General features: G+C 34.9%; 2 protein-coding genes across 3 annotated transcripts; one reads left to right on the plus strand and one right to left on the minus strand.

The window, feature by feature from the left end:
* The first annotated feature begins 11,303 nt into the window (after positions 1-11,303).
* FAP3 (Chalcone-flavanone isomerase family protein) lies at positions 11,304-15,231 on the plus strand. Its single transcript, XM_012214819.4, has 5 exons — positions 11,304-11,597; positions 13,630-13,731; positions 14,263-14,418; positions 14,501-14,715; positions 14,835-15,231. Exons 1-5 carry the CDS (start codon positions 11,399-11,401, stop codon positions 14,991-14,993), a joined length of 831 nt encoding a protein of 276 aa, XP_012070209.1. The 5' UTR covers positions 11,304-11,398; the 3' UTR covers positions 14,994-15,231.
* A 142-nt stretch (positions 15,232-15,373) lies between these two features.
* On the minus strand, positions 15,374-18,120 carry LOC105632440 (Protein kinase superfamily protein). 2 transcript variants are annotated; one of them, XM_012214822.4, is made up of 6 exons: positions 17,974-18,120; positions 17,738-17,887; positions 17,321-17,656; positions 16,460-16,714; positions 16,243-16,376; positions 15,374-15,634 (listed from the first exon to the last, which is right to left on the minus strand). In XM_012214822.4, the coding sequence occupies exons 2-6, from the start codon at positions 17,871-17,873 to the stop codon at positions 15,434-15,436; spliced, it is 1,062 nt and encodes a 353-aa protein (XP_012070212.1). In that variant the 5' UTR covers positions 17,874-17,887; positions 17,974-18,120; the 3' UTR covers positions 15,374-15,433. The 2 variants fall into 2 exon arrangements, with proteins under 2 accessions (XP_012070212.1, XP_020534321.1); XM_020678662.3 differs by having other exon boundaries at positions 15,531-15,661.
* Between the last annotated feature and the right edge of the window lie 396 nt (positions 18,121-18,516).

The raw sequence follows: 18,516 nt of genomic DNA on the forward strand, positions 1-18,516 counted from the left end.
TAATGGTGCACTCGTGGCAGAGCTTATGATTAGACCTAGTCTACTTCAGCAGATTCGAGATGCACAGAAGGATGATGAGACAATTGCCTTATGGAAAGACCTAGTCAGAGATGGAAGGAAAAAGAGATTTATGATTAAAGATGACGACTGCTTGTACTTTGGGGATCGGATTTGTGTGCCTAAAATTTTAGAGCTGAGGAAGAGTATCTTAAAGGAAGCTCATAGTAGTCCCTATGCTATGCATCCTGGCAGTAATAAGATGTATCAGGATTTGAAATCACAGTATTGATGTCCGGCGATGAAGAGGGATATCACAGATTATGTGTCGAGGTGTTTGACGTGCCAGCAAGTGAAAGCAGAGCATCAGTTTCCTTCTGGTTTGTTACACCCTACTTCTATTCCAGAGTGGAAATGGGATAAGGTTACTATGGATTTTGTTACTGGATTGCCTTTAACTCCTAAAAAGAAAGATGTTGTATGGGTAATAGTTGACAGATTAACTAAATCAGCACACTTTCTTCCTGTTAGGACCGACTTCACCATGGAGCAATATGCAGAGCTGTATATAGATGAGATAGTGAGATTACATGGGGTTCCTTCTTCCATCATTTCAGATAGAGATTCGAGATTTACTTCTAGATTTTGGAAGAAGCTACATTGGGTACTAAGCTGAATTTCAGCATAGCTTTTCATCCTCAGACAGATGGTCAGTCAGAGCGGGTTATTCAGATTTTGGAGGATATGTTAAGAGCTTGTTCTATTGAGTTTGAGGGCAGTTGGGAGAAGTACATTCGACTTGTAGAATTTGCCTACAATAACAGTTATCAGTCGAGTATTCAGATGGCCCCTTTTGAAGCACTATATGGTAGGAGATGTAGGACTCCACTGTGTTGGTCAGAATTGAGTGAGGGCAAGATGGTAGGTCCAGATTTGATTCGGGATACAGAGGAAAAGGTCAGAATTATCAGAGATAGATTGAAAGCAGCTTCAGATCGTCAGAAATCTTATGCGGATTTGAAGAGGAAGGATATAGAGTATGCAGTGGGAGATAAGGTTTTCCTTAAGGTATCTCCGTGGAAAAAGATATTGCGATTTGGAAGAAAGGGTAAGCTTAGTCCTAGGTTCATTGGTCCATATGAGATCATTGAGCGTGTGGGTCCATTAGCCTATAGACTAGCTTTACCACCAGACCTGGATAGGATACATAATGTTTTCCACGTATCTATGTTGAGGAGGTATCGGTCCGACCCATCACATGTAATATCAGTGGAATCTGTGACTATAGAGCCGGATTTAACTTATGAGGAAGAGCCAGTGAGGATACTTGCTAGGGAAATTAAGGAACTAAGGAATAAGAGAATTCCATTGGTAAAGGTTCTTTGGAGAAACCATAAGACCGAAGAAGCTACCTGGGAAAGTGAAGAGATTATGAGACAACAACATCCTCAGTTGTTTAATTCAGGTGAATTTCGAGGACGAAATTCTTTAAGGGGGGAGAACTGTAACGCCCCATTTTTTTTCCTGTGTTTTAATAGTAGTTTACCGGTCTGTGAATAGTACCACCGGTCCGGAAGTTGGTATTATTTTTGGTCCAAAAAATTACTATTTATGTTTTATATTTTATTTAACATTTTTGGAGCATGTATGCATGGTTTTTATGGGTAGAAAGTAAGTAAGGAATATTTTTGGAGAATTTAGATACTTAGTGAATAGTGAATTATGGTGTTATATTAAGTAAGAAAATTTGAGCAATTATTTTTTTTTTATGAAGGAAAATTGAGGAATTATTTTTATGAAATAAATTAGAGACTTTTGTGGAGATAAATAATATTTTGAAGGAATTTAATTGGAGAATATTTGGAGAGAAGACCAAAATACCCTCCAATTTGGAGAAAAGACCAAAATACCCCCTTAGTTGCTTTAATAAAGCAACTATCAATTATTGAGCACCAACTTTTGCCTTCTTCTTCTCCATACACGTTTCCTTCTTCTCCTTCTTCTTCTTCTTCTTCTTCTTCTTCAATTCCTACTTAGTAAACACCCATCCAACTTGATTTAAGGCATAAATCTTAGAGAGTGAAGCTAGAGAAGTAATCCTTGGTGACTAATTTCAAGGAATTTGGTGATTTTCCTACTTGGGTCAAGTAAGTGATTTTATGATAAGTGAATTATTTTTGGATTTAGAGTTGTCTTTTAGCATATACATGCTTAATCATGCTCCAATTACTTCTTTTCTTTGTTTTCTTTGTTTGATTTTGAGTTTCTTCCATGTAGAGGGTGGAGAGCCTTCTAATAAGGATAAAGGCAAGACCAAAGCTTGAGAAGCTTTGATTAAAGCTTGTTAAAGCTTGTTTTGAAGGTTAGTGTTCATAAACACACTTACCTTACTCAAATTTTGATTTTGTGCCTTTATGCTATTATGTGTATATTTTGAGATTTTGTATGAAATGATTGGTTTGTTGAATTTTGGTTGCCATTACATGCTCTTGGATGATGTTTGATGAGTATTTATGTTGTGGTAGACATTGCTACCTTGTATCTTTGTGGTTCATGTTCCTTTCATGGCTAAAGTAAACTGAATTTGGGAAAAATGTGATTTTGAGTGCAATTGAGGACCATTTTTCAATCCTTTCTAATTTCCATCTGTGTCTAAGTCCTTCATAAAAGTTGTAGGTCTATTGCTTAGCTTTCCAACCCATCCTCTTGTGTCCAATTTGGAGATATATAACTCAACTTATGGCTGAAACACCCAAACTGACTCTGTTTGTGTCGGGCCACATGCATCACTGACTTTAGTGCCCATTTTGACCACTATAATGACAAGATTAGGTTCTGAGTTCTTCATAAAAGTTGTTTCCCTGTGTCTTGAAAATTCTCTCGTTCTATATTGGTTTAATTTGAGTGTGGGGTTTAGTAGGAATTCAAGAAACAATGGACTTGGTTCTGCTGAATCAGGTCTGGTCTGTCAGTCTGTGTTCCTAGCTTTGTTTTGTTATCTTCCATATTGATCTGGGCTTTGATCCCTTCATAACATTTGTAGGATTTAGTCTTAGCTTTCTAACGACTCTAATTTCATTTAATTTGGATACCCATAGCTCTGGTTATGTTTTAAAAACACAGCAAAGGTCCATGTTATTTTTATGCTGGAAATTTTCTATGTTAAGTCATTTTGTTTAAGTATGAGAATTTTTATGAATTACTTAAGTTTAAATTAAGTTTTTATTATGAGAAGACTAAAGAAAATGAATTTTATGAGAAATGTTTTTGGGCTCTAATATACTTGGTGTGAATTTGATGCATGATTTGATTTTATTATGTATGATGAGCATGCTCGGCATTTGATGCCATTATGATAAGAAGCTATGATCATATGCTAGGCACGTGGGTGTCTTATGTTAGGGCGGACGCGCTCTATATGTTATGAAAAGGTTGGCGACCTAAGGCCATTATGAATAAGCTATGAAAACTTATCTGCTTCTTTTTCTCCTAAGTGTATGTGAGCCCTTATACAATATTTTTTTAAGGAAGTGAAATAAACGAGATCACATTATGTTAATAACTCTTAATTTACCACAACTTATTTATGATATCAAATGAATTTCTAAAGCATGATGTGTTGGTGTGCATATGTACTGCATGTTCAAATTTAATGATTTTATGTATATAAATGATTGTTTTTAAGTATGTTGTCATCACAACATTGGTTTGTTGTGTTTTATGAGGACCACTGAGTTTTATACTCAGCGCGTTGATTTTATCACGCGCAGGTTGGAGATTGTGCTTGCTGCTTAAAGACCTGAAGAGTAGCATCAGAGTTGAAGAGATCTTTTGGTAGTTGATTAGTATTTTATGTAACGAAAAATTATGGCATGTATAAGTATTACATTTTTGGAGACTGTATTATTTCATTTATAACTTAAGCATGTTATTGTAAATTATTTTGGTGTATATATATTGGGAGATAAACTTGGACTTATTTAATGGTTAGAACATTAGAAGTTGATATATTTAAATGAATGTATTGAAGTGATGAATATTATAATGTTATTGAGGAACTATGGAGTTATGAAATTATAGAAGTGCTATTGTGTTGTTATTGGAGTTTGATGGGGTTTGGAGTTTGAATTTGGGAGTGCTTTGTATTCATATGTTTGGCAACTTCTATTTTTAGGGGAAACTCTTGCAGTTTTTCTGTAGGATTCTCCCAAATCATTTTCAAAACAGAATACTATTACTTGCTAAACTTGTGAATACTAAGTCACTTCTAATTCATAATATGATTGTTTGATTTATATGTAGGTTAGGACGGTGCCTCCGGCACCGAATGTGGCATCCACCGTCGGGTCTTTCGGGATCGGGCGGCGGGTGTTACAGGCAGAGATAACCAAAGGCTCGGTAGGAGTAGGTAAGCTTGGATAGAATTGGGAAGGACCCTATGAAGTCTCAAAGCAGTTAGGCCCAAGCACATACAAGCTTAGGAAAATTAAAGGAGCCGAGCTACCTCGAACGTGGAATGCAAACAACGTAAAAAGAGCATATTTTATTTCCACCCAATAAGATGTAAAGTAATTTATTTAAATAATAAAAAGACCTTTGGTTTTTTCACTTAATGCATCATGCCTTACAAGGGTAAGAAAGACATGATACATTAAGTTTTTCCTGAAGGATCTTACTTAGAAATTTTTTCAGCATTCTCATTATTCTCTAGTTCAGACGTAAGCGGTCCTTTAACAAAGTCCATTAGTTCAGACAATACGTAGTTCGCCAATCAGGACTTAAGTAGTCCTTTAACTAAGTCCATCAGTTCGGACAATACATAGTTCGCCAATCAAGACTTAAGCAGTCCTTTAACTAAGTCCACCAGTTCGGACAATATATAGTTTGCCAATCAGGACTTAAGTAGTCCTTTAACTAAGTCCACTAGTTTGGACAATATATATTTTGCCAATCAAGACTTAAGGGTCCTTTAACAAAGTCCATCAGTTAAGCGGTCCTTCAACTAAGTATATCAATCCAGACAATTCATAGTTAGCTAATCAGGACTTACAGTCCTTTAACTAAGTCCATCATTCAGACAATACATAGTTCGCCAGTTTGGACCTAGGGAATCCCTTAACCAAGTCTATTAGTACGAACATTCATAGCTCAGATTTTTTAACCCTTAGGTTTGAAATTCAACACTGAAAGAAAAAGAGCAACTTTAACACGCATATACTTAGCCGTAGCATAATGTAAAAAGCAATGCCATCAAATAGTACTTAGAAAAAGAAGGCGAACATAACACATGAACAAGATTAAAAACTTCTTTTCATTAATAAAACAAAAGTATTACATAAACAGGTTCCAAGATTTCCCTATTTAATATAGGTTACTAAAAAAGTTTCCCTATGTATTCTAAGTTCAGAATACCTCGCCCTAGTTTAATTAAATATCTCGCCCAGAAGGCACACCCTCAGTTGTGCCTCGCCCCTTAGAAAAAATGGGATGGATGTCCGCCGATACTTTGGTATCCACCCTCGGAGGAAGCGAGTCATCCACATTGCAACCTTGTGAAAGAGTGTCACCCACAACATCCTCATCCTTTTCATCCTCCCTATCAGGGTATACATCATTCACCCAGCTCCAATCTACTTCAGGATGTCTAGCCTTCAGCTCCGTTAGGATGTTCGCCCTTAGACTTAGACATACCTTCACTAGATCCTCCATTACAGATCCTTCCTGATCCTGAAGCCCCTGCAGTTCCTCCCCCATCTCTTTTGCCTTGCCCTCAAGATCTTTGTTCTTACATAGCAGATCCCAATTCTCCTCTTTCAACCTCTCAAGCTCGGCATCCCGAGCAGCAATCTCCACTTTATGTTGAGCCTTCTACTCCCTCATAGAAGTTTCAGTACCTTTTAATGCATCCTCCATCTGCTGCACCTCCATCTCAGTATAGGCGCCTTTTAGCTTGGTTATCTGACCAAAGTTGATGTTATTAGCATTCAGTGCTTAAAAAAGACATTGATTTATACAGTCCTTCCTCGCCAGATCATCTATACACTCAAAGAAGTGAGCATCTGTAGGAAAGAGACAATGGCAAGCCATCTCACAACTAGGCGCATCAAATTGAAGACTGCAGTTAACCCTATACCTACTCATGAAGTAGGCTTGAATATCCAGAGGTTCACCTACTCGGGGGGAGGAGCAGGAGGAATAGGAGCAAACACCTCCCTTGGCCTTTTACGGCTTGATTCAGCAAGAGGGTTTGTGGGAGTGCACTCATTATGAGGAATTCCAAAGTAGCCCCTGGCTCGATAACTTGAGGATCATTGGTAACTGAAGGCATCCTTTTCTCCGAGCTACCTGCATCAGACTTTTCCCTCATTGCCTCCGCGACTTTGGAAAGCTTAGAGCCCTTCGCCTTCTTAGGAGCCATGCCTATATAAAAGTAAAGAAAAAGAAAAAATTAAGATGTGTTAGTACAAGGGTGATACTAAAAGCATGTAGAAGCAACATGTACCAAGAATGAAGGTTGGGATCCTATGGGTCCATTAGGAGGGAGAACTTGGTAGCCATAAGTAATTAGTTGCTTCAGATTCATCATCCTTAACCTCTAGCTTTTATCAAATCGACACACAGCAAATCCTCAGGGTTAGGCAAAGAAGAGAGGCATCTCGCAAGATCACTAGACCACCGAGTCAGAATATCGAACCCCCCCAGTGCAACGAACAATGAAGTACTTATGCTACCGATTTTTCAAGGAAGATCTTTGAGGCTTTGTAAAATATGTTACAGACCTTCCTAGCCTAGAGGAAACAATGATCCTCATTCACCCGATGGTACACACGATAAGGTTCTCCCATACCTTGAGTCGTTAAGGTGGTTCCATCTTGGTGAGCCAGCTCGGCGATCCCACATAACAACCTTAAACCGTTAGGATTCAATTGGTTGATAGTGATCTCATACTCATTGAAGAATGACTTTAGGGGCCCAAATAAAGGAAACCGAACACCAGAATGAAGGCTCTCCTCATACAGCATCATAGACTCATCATCATCCAAGGGAATGTTAGCTCGCATATCCAACCCTACGCGAACCAACTCATACTCTGGCGCAAGGTCATACTTTGAAGCTATAGCAAGTAGTTCGCCCTCGTTGATGTCAGACGGAACATTAGATACCCTAATGTTCTCTACCCTATCCTCGCCTCGCCTACCTCAGCTTCGTTCGCCTCCACAATTTCATCCTTAGAAAGCTCGGCCAAGGTAGGCATTTCTTCGTCACTATGTGAACCCATAGTCCCGCCCAAAAGTAGGTAAAAGAAAGAGAGAAGAAAAATAAAAAATTACTAAGAAATTTTGGAGAGAGAAGCTTTGGAAAGAATTCTAGAGAGAGAAGCTCTGAAAAGAACTTTAGAGAGAGAAGCTTTGAAGAAAGAAAATGAAGGTGTGGGGAAAATGAAGGTAAAATGACCCTTTTATATAGAGGCGCGAGAGACTTAAAGGACACATCCATTAAAGACCACTGAATTATCCCTCGGCAAGCGAACCAACACCTCGTTTCCTGTAAAAAGTGAGCTATCGTTTTATGACAGAAGCAAAGGAAAAATCTCGCACACAAAAGGCACTACAAATAACATAAGTATCAAAAATCAAAAATACACTTAATCAAACCCTTTTGGTCATAAATGACCAAAAAACTGAAAGGGGACTACTGATAATATACAATGATAAAATATATAAAAATAATATAAAAAGATATTATACTCCTAAATTAAGTCTAATTAATAGATAAAATAGGATTCCCTCTATCCTTATCCAACTATGATTATCTCTCTATCAATATAAATATTCTCAATTAAGCCTAGAAAGGACTAGTTTTGAATTCTTCATATCCTCAGTTTCTGAGAGTATAACAGTAGAGATTAGATCTTGAAGTCTCATCGAAGAGCCAATATTAATTCATTAACGGCAAAGTGGTAATTTGACTTGGTCAACTAGTCTCACAAATGGAAGCTAGGATTTATTTAGGTTCCTCTCATCCTAAGGCTATAAGTAGATGCTATACTGAGTCTAACTACACATGATAAAAACATTATATTTAACATCATGCAATAAATTAAATTTCCACATGTTAGAATTACTAAAATAATTTATGACACCATAACTCATCTATATGGGTATAAATCATATATTAATAAATTAAATCTCTACACTTGTGAAATTACTAAAATACCCCTATGGCATTATTTACCAATAAAATAATTAATAATAAGGAATTTATATCTTAAATTTAATTAATCAAGACTGACCATAAAGTCTAATTAATTCCATAATTATTAATTATGAATAAAACCCTTCTTAGGTCAAATAAAATATCATTTTTCTATAGACATTACTATTCATGACCCGGTAATAATAAAATCATTTTAAAATCCAAAATTTTAGGCATTACAACTCTACCTATCTTAAGAAATTTTGCCTCGAAATTCATTTGAATCAACAACTACAAAAGTCGTAATCTTTTCTAACTCAATTAAATGCTTCTTTAATCAGTTAACATTTAATATCCTTGTATTCTATATGTGATTCTTCCATAATGTGTTATTAGAGGGCAAAAGGGAGTCTAGCCGCCTCATGCCTAGCAGTCGACCGACGATCACCAACCATCCACCAGTGAACTACAGCTAACCGCCAACCTAGGTGGCCAAATGGATCTCTAGTGCAGCTTTCTGGCTTTCAGTCTTGTTTAGCCTTGATTTCTGCGGTTCGAGACCCATTTCAACTCCAATTTTTGCCCATAATATTCAATTGGAGTTATCTTAATCTAATTTCCAATGATATAAAGTTTGTGCCAAAATTAACTTCTAGAGAGATTTATGGTGAAAAAAGTGAGCTAATATCACCTTTGTCTGCTAGTGCAACCTCTTATTTTTGATTGATTCGTCACTGGTTCTGAACTGCACCTTTAGTAACTGATTTATATTAATATGAGGGTGTCCAAAACACATCTACATTAATCTATCGATAATTATCAATAAACTTCATCCGTCGATAAAATCTATGGCTAAATGCTGTTTTTTATTGTGTGTGGACAGGAGAGAGAGAGAGAGAGAGAGAGAGAGAGAGGAAGTTGTTGAGCTAGCATGATGTGGCACTAAATCAATATTAATTCTATTTTAAAGTCTTCCATCTCAGAATTTCAGTTACTCTTACCAGGTCATTTTCCTTTTTATTATTATCTCAACAAAGTTGGTATACATTTATGTAATAAATTGAATTTTCGGTGTGATAATGTGATTGCTTATCTAGTTCAAATATGACGAGGGACATTTCTAAAAAACTAAAGTTCGGCACATTTTTAAAATGTTCAACATATGTCTAATAAGTGTTGATGTTCAGTATTGGTGCATTGGACTTTTAAAATACTTGTGCAACCTACGTTAGAAAATTAATATACAAGAATAGTTAAAGGTGCACATTCGATTTGGCCAAATCAGCTAAATTAGTTGAATCGGCCAAATCAACTAATTTGGTTTGGAATGTTAAAATTTGATTGTCAATTTAGCCTACAAAATTATATCTTTGAGTATTCGATTAATGGTTAATTTTGAAGTAAATTTAACACATTACCTGAAGAAAAAAATATTTAATTAGTAAAAATTAGAAAGAATCATTAGTCTTATTTTGATTAACTAGGAATGTTAAAATTGATTTTATTAATACAAAAATTAATTCAGCCAAATTGATTCAGTCAAATTTGGTTAAATTCCTTATTCATTGTGGGAAAAACTTATCTAGACTAGATTCATGGCCTCACTTATGACCAAACTAATGAAATTAAGTATTCTTATTGAAATGATGGTATTTCTGACAATACACTTGAAAAAAAAAATCAGAATACTTTTTAGAAAATCTTTAGTTTCATTGTTTTATTCCACAAGTGGGGGAAATGGACCTAATCTAGATAAGTTTTTTCGATTCATTATAGCTTAATTAGCTTTCTATGATTCAGTGGATTAAAAATTGAGAAAATTATTTGTAGATCCATAAGTTTTTACAAAATTCATTAGTTCATCATTACTGTTTATACAAATTATTCCGTTGTCCCTAATATATGCTTCCATTTAATTCTTTAGTTCTTCCATAAAAAAGTGATATTTTTTTTTTTTTTTTTTTGTTAATTTTATATATAAAAAAAGACCCAGATAACCTTATTATTATATAGGAACCACAAACATTATTACCATTTTAAATTACCGCTCTCTTCTTCTCATCTCAATCTTTGAACCAGCATTAGGATTGGCCCTCCACCTACACCTCCACACCATATACTAGTCTCACTGTTTAAGAATTAGTGGGCTATTCAGACATTAAACTGTTGCTCTTCATCTCCTTTCTTGATAAAGATGATTAGTTTTCTGAGAAAAATGGTTTATTTTTGTAAGATCAATCTTAGAAATTTATAATAGGTAAGAAGAAGGTTTGCATCAACATCGCCTGGTTGACTCTGGCAAATCCACTGCTATCGACATCTCATCTATAAGCTTGGAGGTATTGACAAACGTGTCTTGATGCAGCCACCAACTCTGGCACTATTGTTTATGTAGTTTGAGAATTAATAGAATTGTATGGTTAGGGTTTGTGAAAGAAATTGAAGATTTGAAAGTAATGAAAATCTAGCTAAGTGAAAAAGGTTAAGCACATCTAGTGTTAGTTTATATGATGAATCTGTTAAAGAAGATGATGATGTAAAAGCCAAAATAATTTGATGCATGAAACAAATGGGTATTCAAACCCATTTGTTGCTTTAGAAGTCGGATTTGCAGCAGTAACAACAAAAGCCTCCTCTTCGAGATGTAGATTATTCATGGTAATAAGGTGATAAAGTGCTTCTACCATTGAGTTTGGATCACAACAATCCAACTTTTTATACATCTTTCCGATCTAGCTTTTACATAAGAGGCAAAATTCATCAACAAAGCCCAAATGAAATTAGCTTGGAATATGGCTTTTTGTACGGCAACGAGAGGGGTGAGTTCGGCGAGAGAGATAGTGCTACGTCGGGGAATGAGACAGAGATAGTTAATTAAAAATGCTAATAATATTTTAACAAGATATTTGGGTCTTTTATGTAAAATTAACTGAAAAAATATCACTTTTTCGACGGAAGTACTAAAGACGGAGACAGATGAATATGTGAGGGATTAAGAAATTTATATGAACAGTAGGGATAAATTAATAAATTTTATAAAAATTCAGGGACTTAGAAATAATTTTCCATACAAATTTCACTAAAAGGGGCCCAACCGACCAAATAGTCGCTCCTTGAACGGTTACTGTTAGACAAAAACTTGAAACTAATTAATTTGCTCAACCGATTCCCATTTCATTCTTTCACTGAGCAGTTGAACTAAAGCATGCTTGGGAAAATTTGTACATCAATGTGGCCTGCCACCTTGAATTCGAATCCCGGAATTAGTTTTCAGAGAAAGCCTCCAAACCCATTTTCACCATTTGGCAAAATTCACTCTTTCTCAACCTTATCTTTATTACCCCTTCACAAGAACAATTTAAATCATACCCATTTCTATTTGAAAGTTTCTTCATCTTCTTCAGGTAAATTTCTCAAAACTCGCTCCATGATTACTTATTTTCATGTTTTGTACCCCTGCATGGAAGTATTGTTGGAAGAATAAGGGTTTTGTTAATCTTGGCAAAAAATGTTATGCAAAAATGAAGAAATGTGGCTCTCTTTTGAATAATATGCCTTCTTTAGAAATTTGGTGATAATTTTGGCACTTAATCAAGTTTGAATTCTGAAAGGCGAAAACAAAATTCGAAGCATTATGTCCATTCAGTCTTGGTTTACTTTATCCATCAGTTTTGATTGGCTTTGATAAGTATTGGAATCTTTTAGTTATTTTGTTTTCTGTGGTGAATTAACATCAGCTCAAAGTTGAAGTTCTGTGCTATACATTGATAGGCCTACCTTTAGGAACCCATGTGTGCTTAGAGTTAGAGGCTGAAAGAATGTTAGTTTTGGTGGAGATAATGAACTGAGAAACTATGAATTATACCTGCTCAGTTTACGTACTCCACAATATGACTCTCACTTGAAAATCAACTTAACAAATCCTTGATAAGTTGGGAAAACTGTAGGTGTTCCTCCTGATGACAAAAATTTGAAGAGAAGTTTCCATAGCCTTCTTACTGCAACTTTGTAATCTGTATAAACCGTGTAACATAAATTTTAATGTAGGAAATGACAATGGTTGGCTTGATGTCGATAAAATCAATCAAATGACATTGACTTATAACAATGAAAATTTATTTTCAAGAAAGCCAAACATTAGATTGATGGTAGAATGAAGGTTCAAGGTCAGGGATTCAAGAAGTTCTCTTGTTATGACAAGGCAACAGAATGGTGCATATTCCAAAATGAAGAAGCTTGAGTAGACTTTCCTTCATCAAATATTATGCGACTTGATCTTGCACCAATTTTTAAATATCTTTAAACTTGTTTGGTTGTTTTTAAGTATTCATCTTTTATTGGCCATGAGAACTAGCTATTTTCTCCTGCAAAGCACCTCTGTAGAGTAAGGTTTCAAAACGTGAGAGTACTGAAGGGAAGACTTAACTATTGCATCTAGGCAATTCTCGGATATTTATCTCATTGTTGAAACTACAATGCTTGGCTCCAAGAAAAATGTTGTCTTCCTTCCAAATTGGATGCCATTACGGTTGGGGGAGTTGAAGAATTCCAAGAAGAGGAGCACCGAGGTGTGTGAAAACAAAGTCAGAACTTGGGTTTTATTGTGATAGCGTTAGTTACAACCTTTTCCTTTCCCTCATTGTTCGCTATTGGGATGTGGAAGACCCTGCTGACCACACAAGTATCTGTGTCCTTGTCACTAAGTTTACTGCATTAATTCTTCCAGTTATTTGGGTGGTATGCGTGTCTTGTAGTGCAGCTCCTGTCTAGTCTTCAATATTTATTTAGTTGACCTACCTAGCAAATGAGCACAGAGATATATATTTTTTGTTATTGAAGTTATTCTGGAAGTTGCTTTTTAGTTAATTTAAATTACGCTGTCAATGAATAACCTAATTGTCAGTTAATACATGTTAAGCATGTATTTTCAACGCATAGAAAATAAGCATTAAACCATTTGGTCTATATTTGTTTAAGGCTAGGTGAGCTGCTTTGGCAATCACATTACCTTGCTTTCTTTAACTTCAACATTGGAATTTAGCTTTTATATTCATGCTGATGTTTTGATGATAAAATATCTAATTTTGTACTCTAATTGAAACAGTTGTTGAGTTGGAACATGAAAAAGGATAATAGTTTCCATGTCTTATTTTCTAGTTGTTGGAAGCTACTTCCTTTTTGTTTTTTTTCCCATCACCGAATGAAAGAAAAATTGGCAAAGAACCTGAACAGTGAGCGAAATGCTTAGATTGTTATCAGCTTTAAGCTTGCTTAAAATCTTGCTAGTTCTAAGTCTTAACTATAGATTTTAATATAGAAGATTGGGAAGTATATGAAAGGAAAAGGTCTACGCGAACACAGTTCTTTTATTCTTACTTATATTTTAATAAAAAACAAATCTGATATTTATTTGCCAACCTTTTGTAACGGCTGCAGTTGGAAGTTCAGGGTATACAGAGGAACCTGCTACCAATGTGAGATTTCAGACATCTTTAAGTTTGCCAGGATGCTCAAGTTCATTATCATTACTTGGAACTGGTCAGTTTTTTTTTTTTTTTTTTTGTTCTTTTCTATAGAACTTTGGTACCAGAAAGGAAGTATCTATGGGTTTACCATATAAAGCATCCATATGGTGCAAGATACCAGCTATGTATCTATTACTGTGTTATTATTGCTAATGTATGATGTATTTAACATTACAGGAAACTAATCTTTTGGGATTTAATATGAAGGAAATTGTTTTCCTTGCTAATAAAAGGAAACATGATTCAAATCTTAACATTTGATTGTTTCTACAGTTTTCAGCAAGCAGACTTCTGACTGGATTTTTCTATCAATGATTATGCAAATTGGTATCTAATTTAACATATAAGTACTTCCGTAATTGGACGTACTTGGCGAGTTGCTTGAAAGTTTTTCTCACACGAATTGATTACTTTAATTGCCTGCAATAAATCTTAGGATATAGGAAGACAGTTTTTGTAGTTTTGGGTGTTAATTCTATGTCGTGAGTAGTAGAATCATGTGTTGTTTGAATTAATAACTTTAGTTATCTGCGAAAAATTTCAGGGTATAGAGAGAAGGTTTTTGCTATCATTGGTGTGAAGGTGTATGCTGCTGGACTATATGTTAATCCGTCCATCTTAAGTGCATTGGATACTTGGAAAGGGCAATCAACTGCTGAGATCCATGGGAATGCAGCATTTTTCAGCTCAATTTTTCAAGGTATAAAATGTCTTCCCTGTGTTTACTGGTTTGGAAGGGCAAGAGTGGATGATTTTGCTAATGCAATTTTGCATGAATATAGCTGCTTTAGAAAAATCACTACAGATTGTACTGGTGAGAGATGTTGATGGTAAAACTTTTTGGGATGCCTTGGATGATGCCATCTCCCCAAGAATCAAAGCACCCACTCTAGTTGATGAATCTGCTTTGTCCGCATTTCGTAGTGTTTTTCAAGATCGGGCTCTTAAGAAAGGAACATTCATATTTTTAACATGGTTGGATCCCTCAAAATTGCTTGTAAGTCTGAATTCGGTAGCCATTGCAAAACAAACGTATTTGTTTTAGTTCTGTTATCTTTTGCCACTTCCCCTTCTGCATATTAATTCAGGCTGCTCTTTCAATTTGTGTTTTTTCAGATCTGTGTCTCTTCAGATGGGATACCATCTAGTGTGGATGCTACAATAGAGTCCGCAAATGTTGCTTCTGCACTTTTTGATGTATTTTTCGGAGATGCTTCAGTTTCTCCTTCATTGAAAGCTTCAGTGACCACCGGGCTGGCAACAATTCTCAAGTGAACACCATGACATGGTTTGCTTAAGTTTTATATTATACCCTTGTGGTATTTAGTTTGTCAAAGCTTATGTTACTTCGTTTCGTATTTATTTTATTGATTACTTGACTTTTAGTATAAATCTAGTTATCTTATTTGTAGCTTTGCTGTCAAATGGAAACAAGTGTCTTTATCTAATTGATTTTACCTGTAGTATATATTTTTACGATATGAAAGATAGTGATAGCTCTCATTCAGTGAAATTCTTCACTCACTTTTTAATTCATTAAGCTGAGAGCTAGTGCTCAAGTATCTGTGTTGCAATATAGGAGGTTAGGTTTCAAACCTGAATATATCTTTTAAAACATGTTTGATGTAACAAAAAGAATATTAACCGTAATTCGCTGGAAAGAAAATGTTTGTTCATGAATATGTATTAACTGATTTTACTGATAATTACAAATATTAAGAATCATTTACAGTGTTCTCTGATTTAACTCGCTCAAGCATCTTGACAATCTCAGCCATAGTAGGTCTTACAGAGGGCTCTGGTTCAAGGCACAAGTATGCAATTCTGAAGGCATTGTTAATCTCATCGCTTGGGCAGCACTTTAGGCTACTGTCAAGTACATACTCTTCTCTATTATCTTCAACAACTTCCTTTACCTGTTCCAGGCTTCAACTTTAGCACAACTGTTTGTGAAATATCCATTATTCAAGACTTTGACTTAACATTAGAGGTATGTCTTATACTGTTATTGTTAAGTGTATATTTTGGTCCAAAAGTTGGAGTGAATATATTAGCCAATTGAATATAGACGTGGGTGTAAAACTGATATAGGCCTATGAAAATCATATATTACGAATATAATACGCATTTGTCTGTTTGACATTGCTATTGCAAGTAGTAAATTTTGAGTCAAAATTAAATGTAATTTTGTTGGCTCAATATATGTAACTTACTATAATAGAATTTTCTACAGGCCCAAACTGATTTTTGTGAGAACTCCAAATGTGAGAGTTTCTTTTTTTTTTTTTTTTTTTTTTTTTTTCCAAAATCAGATTTGGACACTCAGAAGAGTTCTATTGGAAGAAGCTAACATTGATTAGACCAAGAAAATTACTATTAGTTTTGATAAAAAATTTGCTACTTGTAATGTAATAGCAATGCTGAATGGCCTGATATCTTTGCAACGTGTTGTTCCAAAATCTGGAGAAAATCTGCTATTAGAAATAGCAAATACCAAACTAGTTCCTGCTTCAGAATTACTCACCCAGGTCACAAGCTTGGTTCCTTCCTCAAAGAATGCTTCATCTGTGGGTTTCTTTCCAGTCAAAAGCTCTAGCAGAACAACTCCAAAGCTGTAAACATCCCCTTTTGCAGTCGCCTTCCCAGTGTCAAAGTACTCTGCAGAAAAGAGAACATAATTTAGCATATTAGTTAAGGAATCAGCAGAAATGGAGTATATGTATATATTTATATTGTGATACCAGGAGCCAAGTATCCGAAAGTTCCAGCAGGAAATGTTGAAACATGAGTCTTATCAGGTTCCATTAAGGTTGCTAAACCGAAATCAGATACTCGAGCTTCCATATTGTGATCTAGCAATATATTACTGGATTTGATATCTCTGTGGATTATATGTGGGATGCAATCATGATGCAGATAAGAAATTCCTCTTGCAGCTCCTAATGCTATCCTATATCTGCTTTGCCAATCCAAACCCTTGTTCTTCGTTGATCTACCTGTCATAAGGAGTAACAACATTTAGTTTTTTTTTTTTTTTTCTCTCAATCGAGCAAACATAAATTCATAGCAAGTTTGTTAACGTTGTGTTAAATATTTAAACATGAACACACATGAAAATTAAATGAGCACGAACATAACATATGTAATCCGTTTGATTAAATGGGTCATATATAAGTCAAAAAAATTTCACCAAATTTAATTAAATGGGTTATATACATGTTAAAAATAGGACCTGTACAACACATTGACAAGCTTAATGCATATATTATGTGAGAAATTATATTTTTGTCTTTAAATAAGAGGATAGATGAGTCAATCAGTGACATGATCTTTTTAATATAGGGTCATATATGGATCACCTGCTTATGATATGAATTCATTTAAATTTAAGCCTACCGTGTTTGATTTCTGTGTTAAGTGAATCATATTCCTACGTCATTGTCAATTTTGACGCCCGAGAAGAACCACAACACAAAAGGGCTCAATAGGCACATCTTTTTTCTTAAAAAAAAAAAAAAAGAAAATGCATAAATCAAACAATTAGGAATAGCGACATATTTCTAGAAAAATTTGATAAAAATTGAAAAATCATTATTTCATACCGTGTAGAACTGCATCTAAACTTCCATTTGGCATAAACTCATAAATAAGTAGATTGTAGTGAGGAGCAGACAAATATCCATGGAGAGTGACAATATTCCTATGCTTAATATCACCCATTGCTTCTACCTCTCTTTGGAAACCTTTATCTCTCTCTGCACTTCCCCTGTTTAGTCTTTTCACAGCAAAGGCCATGGATTCATTAATGCTCATTTTATAAACAGTTCCATAGCCTCCAGAGCCAATGATGTCGTTGTTGCTCAGATTTAATGTCTTCTTCCACAACACATCACATGTTTGAGACTCCAATGCAGACTTAAACATAACCATTGTCCCTCCTGTAATATCCCGAAACTAGTTAACCATTCTTTATTATTTATATATATTTTTTAATTTAACAGAAACAAAACTAGCATTACCTGAGAAGCCATCTTCAGATATCAAGTGTTTTCTTTTCCATCGCTGATAAAGGAGGACTGAAATAATGGTTTTGGATATAATGAATAAAATGCAGCAAACTGTAATGTAGAGTGCTATGCCCTGAGCTTTGCCCATTTACACTGGTACTTCTATGGCACGGAATGTTTAACAATCGTTACTTGTATGTGGAAGAAGAAGAATGACATTAATGAGAACAATGAAGTACAAATATTACCTGAAAGCACTTTCAAGTGGAAGCAGCCATAACAACAAAATGAGAACAACGATGAAGTGATGTGGTCCAGCCTTGCAAGTTGAAATGAAACTTGAAACGTGTCTATTATGTATGAGATATGTAGGTGTAAACATAATTCGGGTCAAAATGAAAATGGAACCGAATTGACTGGTTCGGTTTTGAGATATTTTTCATTAAAAATTTAATTTGATTTTTATTATATAATATAAAGGCCTAATAAAAAAAAAAAAAAAAGCCGACCTTTGACCATTTTATCAATTCTAGCAAATTCTTTTAATTTTATCAATCAATACCGCGTATTTAGTTTTCTGTATCAATTTTAGTCTTCGTTTGTCTTTCGTCAATTTGATGTTAATTTGTCAGTTATCTTTCATAAGTAAGCCTTACAATATCCAATATCCGCGTCAAGTCATATATCTACGTATACTAAAAAAAGTCTGAACTTTAACGTTTTTATTAAATTTGACAAGTTCGTTTAATTTTTCAATCAATATCGCATAATAATTTATCTCTATCAAATGA

The sequence above is a fragment of the Jatropha curcas genome, chromosome 7, assembly GCF_041381405.1.
Source record: "Jatropha curcas cultivar XTBG-Jc1 chromosome 7, XTBG_Jcur_1.0, whole genome shotgun sequence".
Lineage (NCBI taxonomy): Eukaryota > Viridiplantae > Streptophyta > Magnoliopsida > Malpighiales > Euphorbiaceae > Jatropha > Jatropha curcas.

Coding starts and splice junctions, on each gene's coding strand:
- LOC105632440 (XM_012214822.4), bottom strand. CDS start 17,873: ATGGGCAAAGCTCAGGGCATAGCACTCTACATTACAGTTTGCTGCATT. Junction 16,715..17,320: donor TTTAGATGCAGTTCTACACG/GTATGAAATAAT, acceptor TCCTTATGACAG/GTAGATCAACGAAGAACAAG. Junction 15,635..16,242: donor GAACCAAGCTTGTGACCTGG/GTGAGTAATTCT, acceptor AGCCTGGAACAG/GTAAAGGAAGTTGTTGAAGA.
- FAP3 (XM_012214819.4), top strand. CDS start 11,399: ATGCTTGGGAAAATTTGTACATCAATGTGGCCTGCCACCTTGAATTCG. Junction 14,419..14,500: donor TTTCAGCTCAATTTTTCAAG/GTATAAAATGTC, acceptor GCATGAATATAG/CTGCTTTAGAAAAATCACTA. Junction 14,716..14,834: donor TGGATCCCTCAAAATTGCTT/GTAAGTCTGAAT, acceptor GTGTTTTTTCAG/ATCTGTGTCTCTTCAGATGG.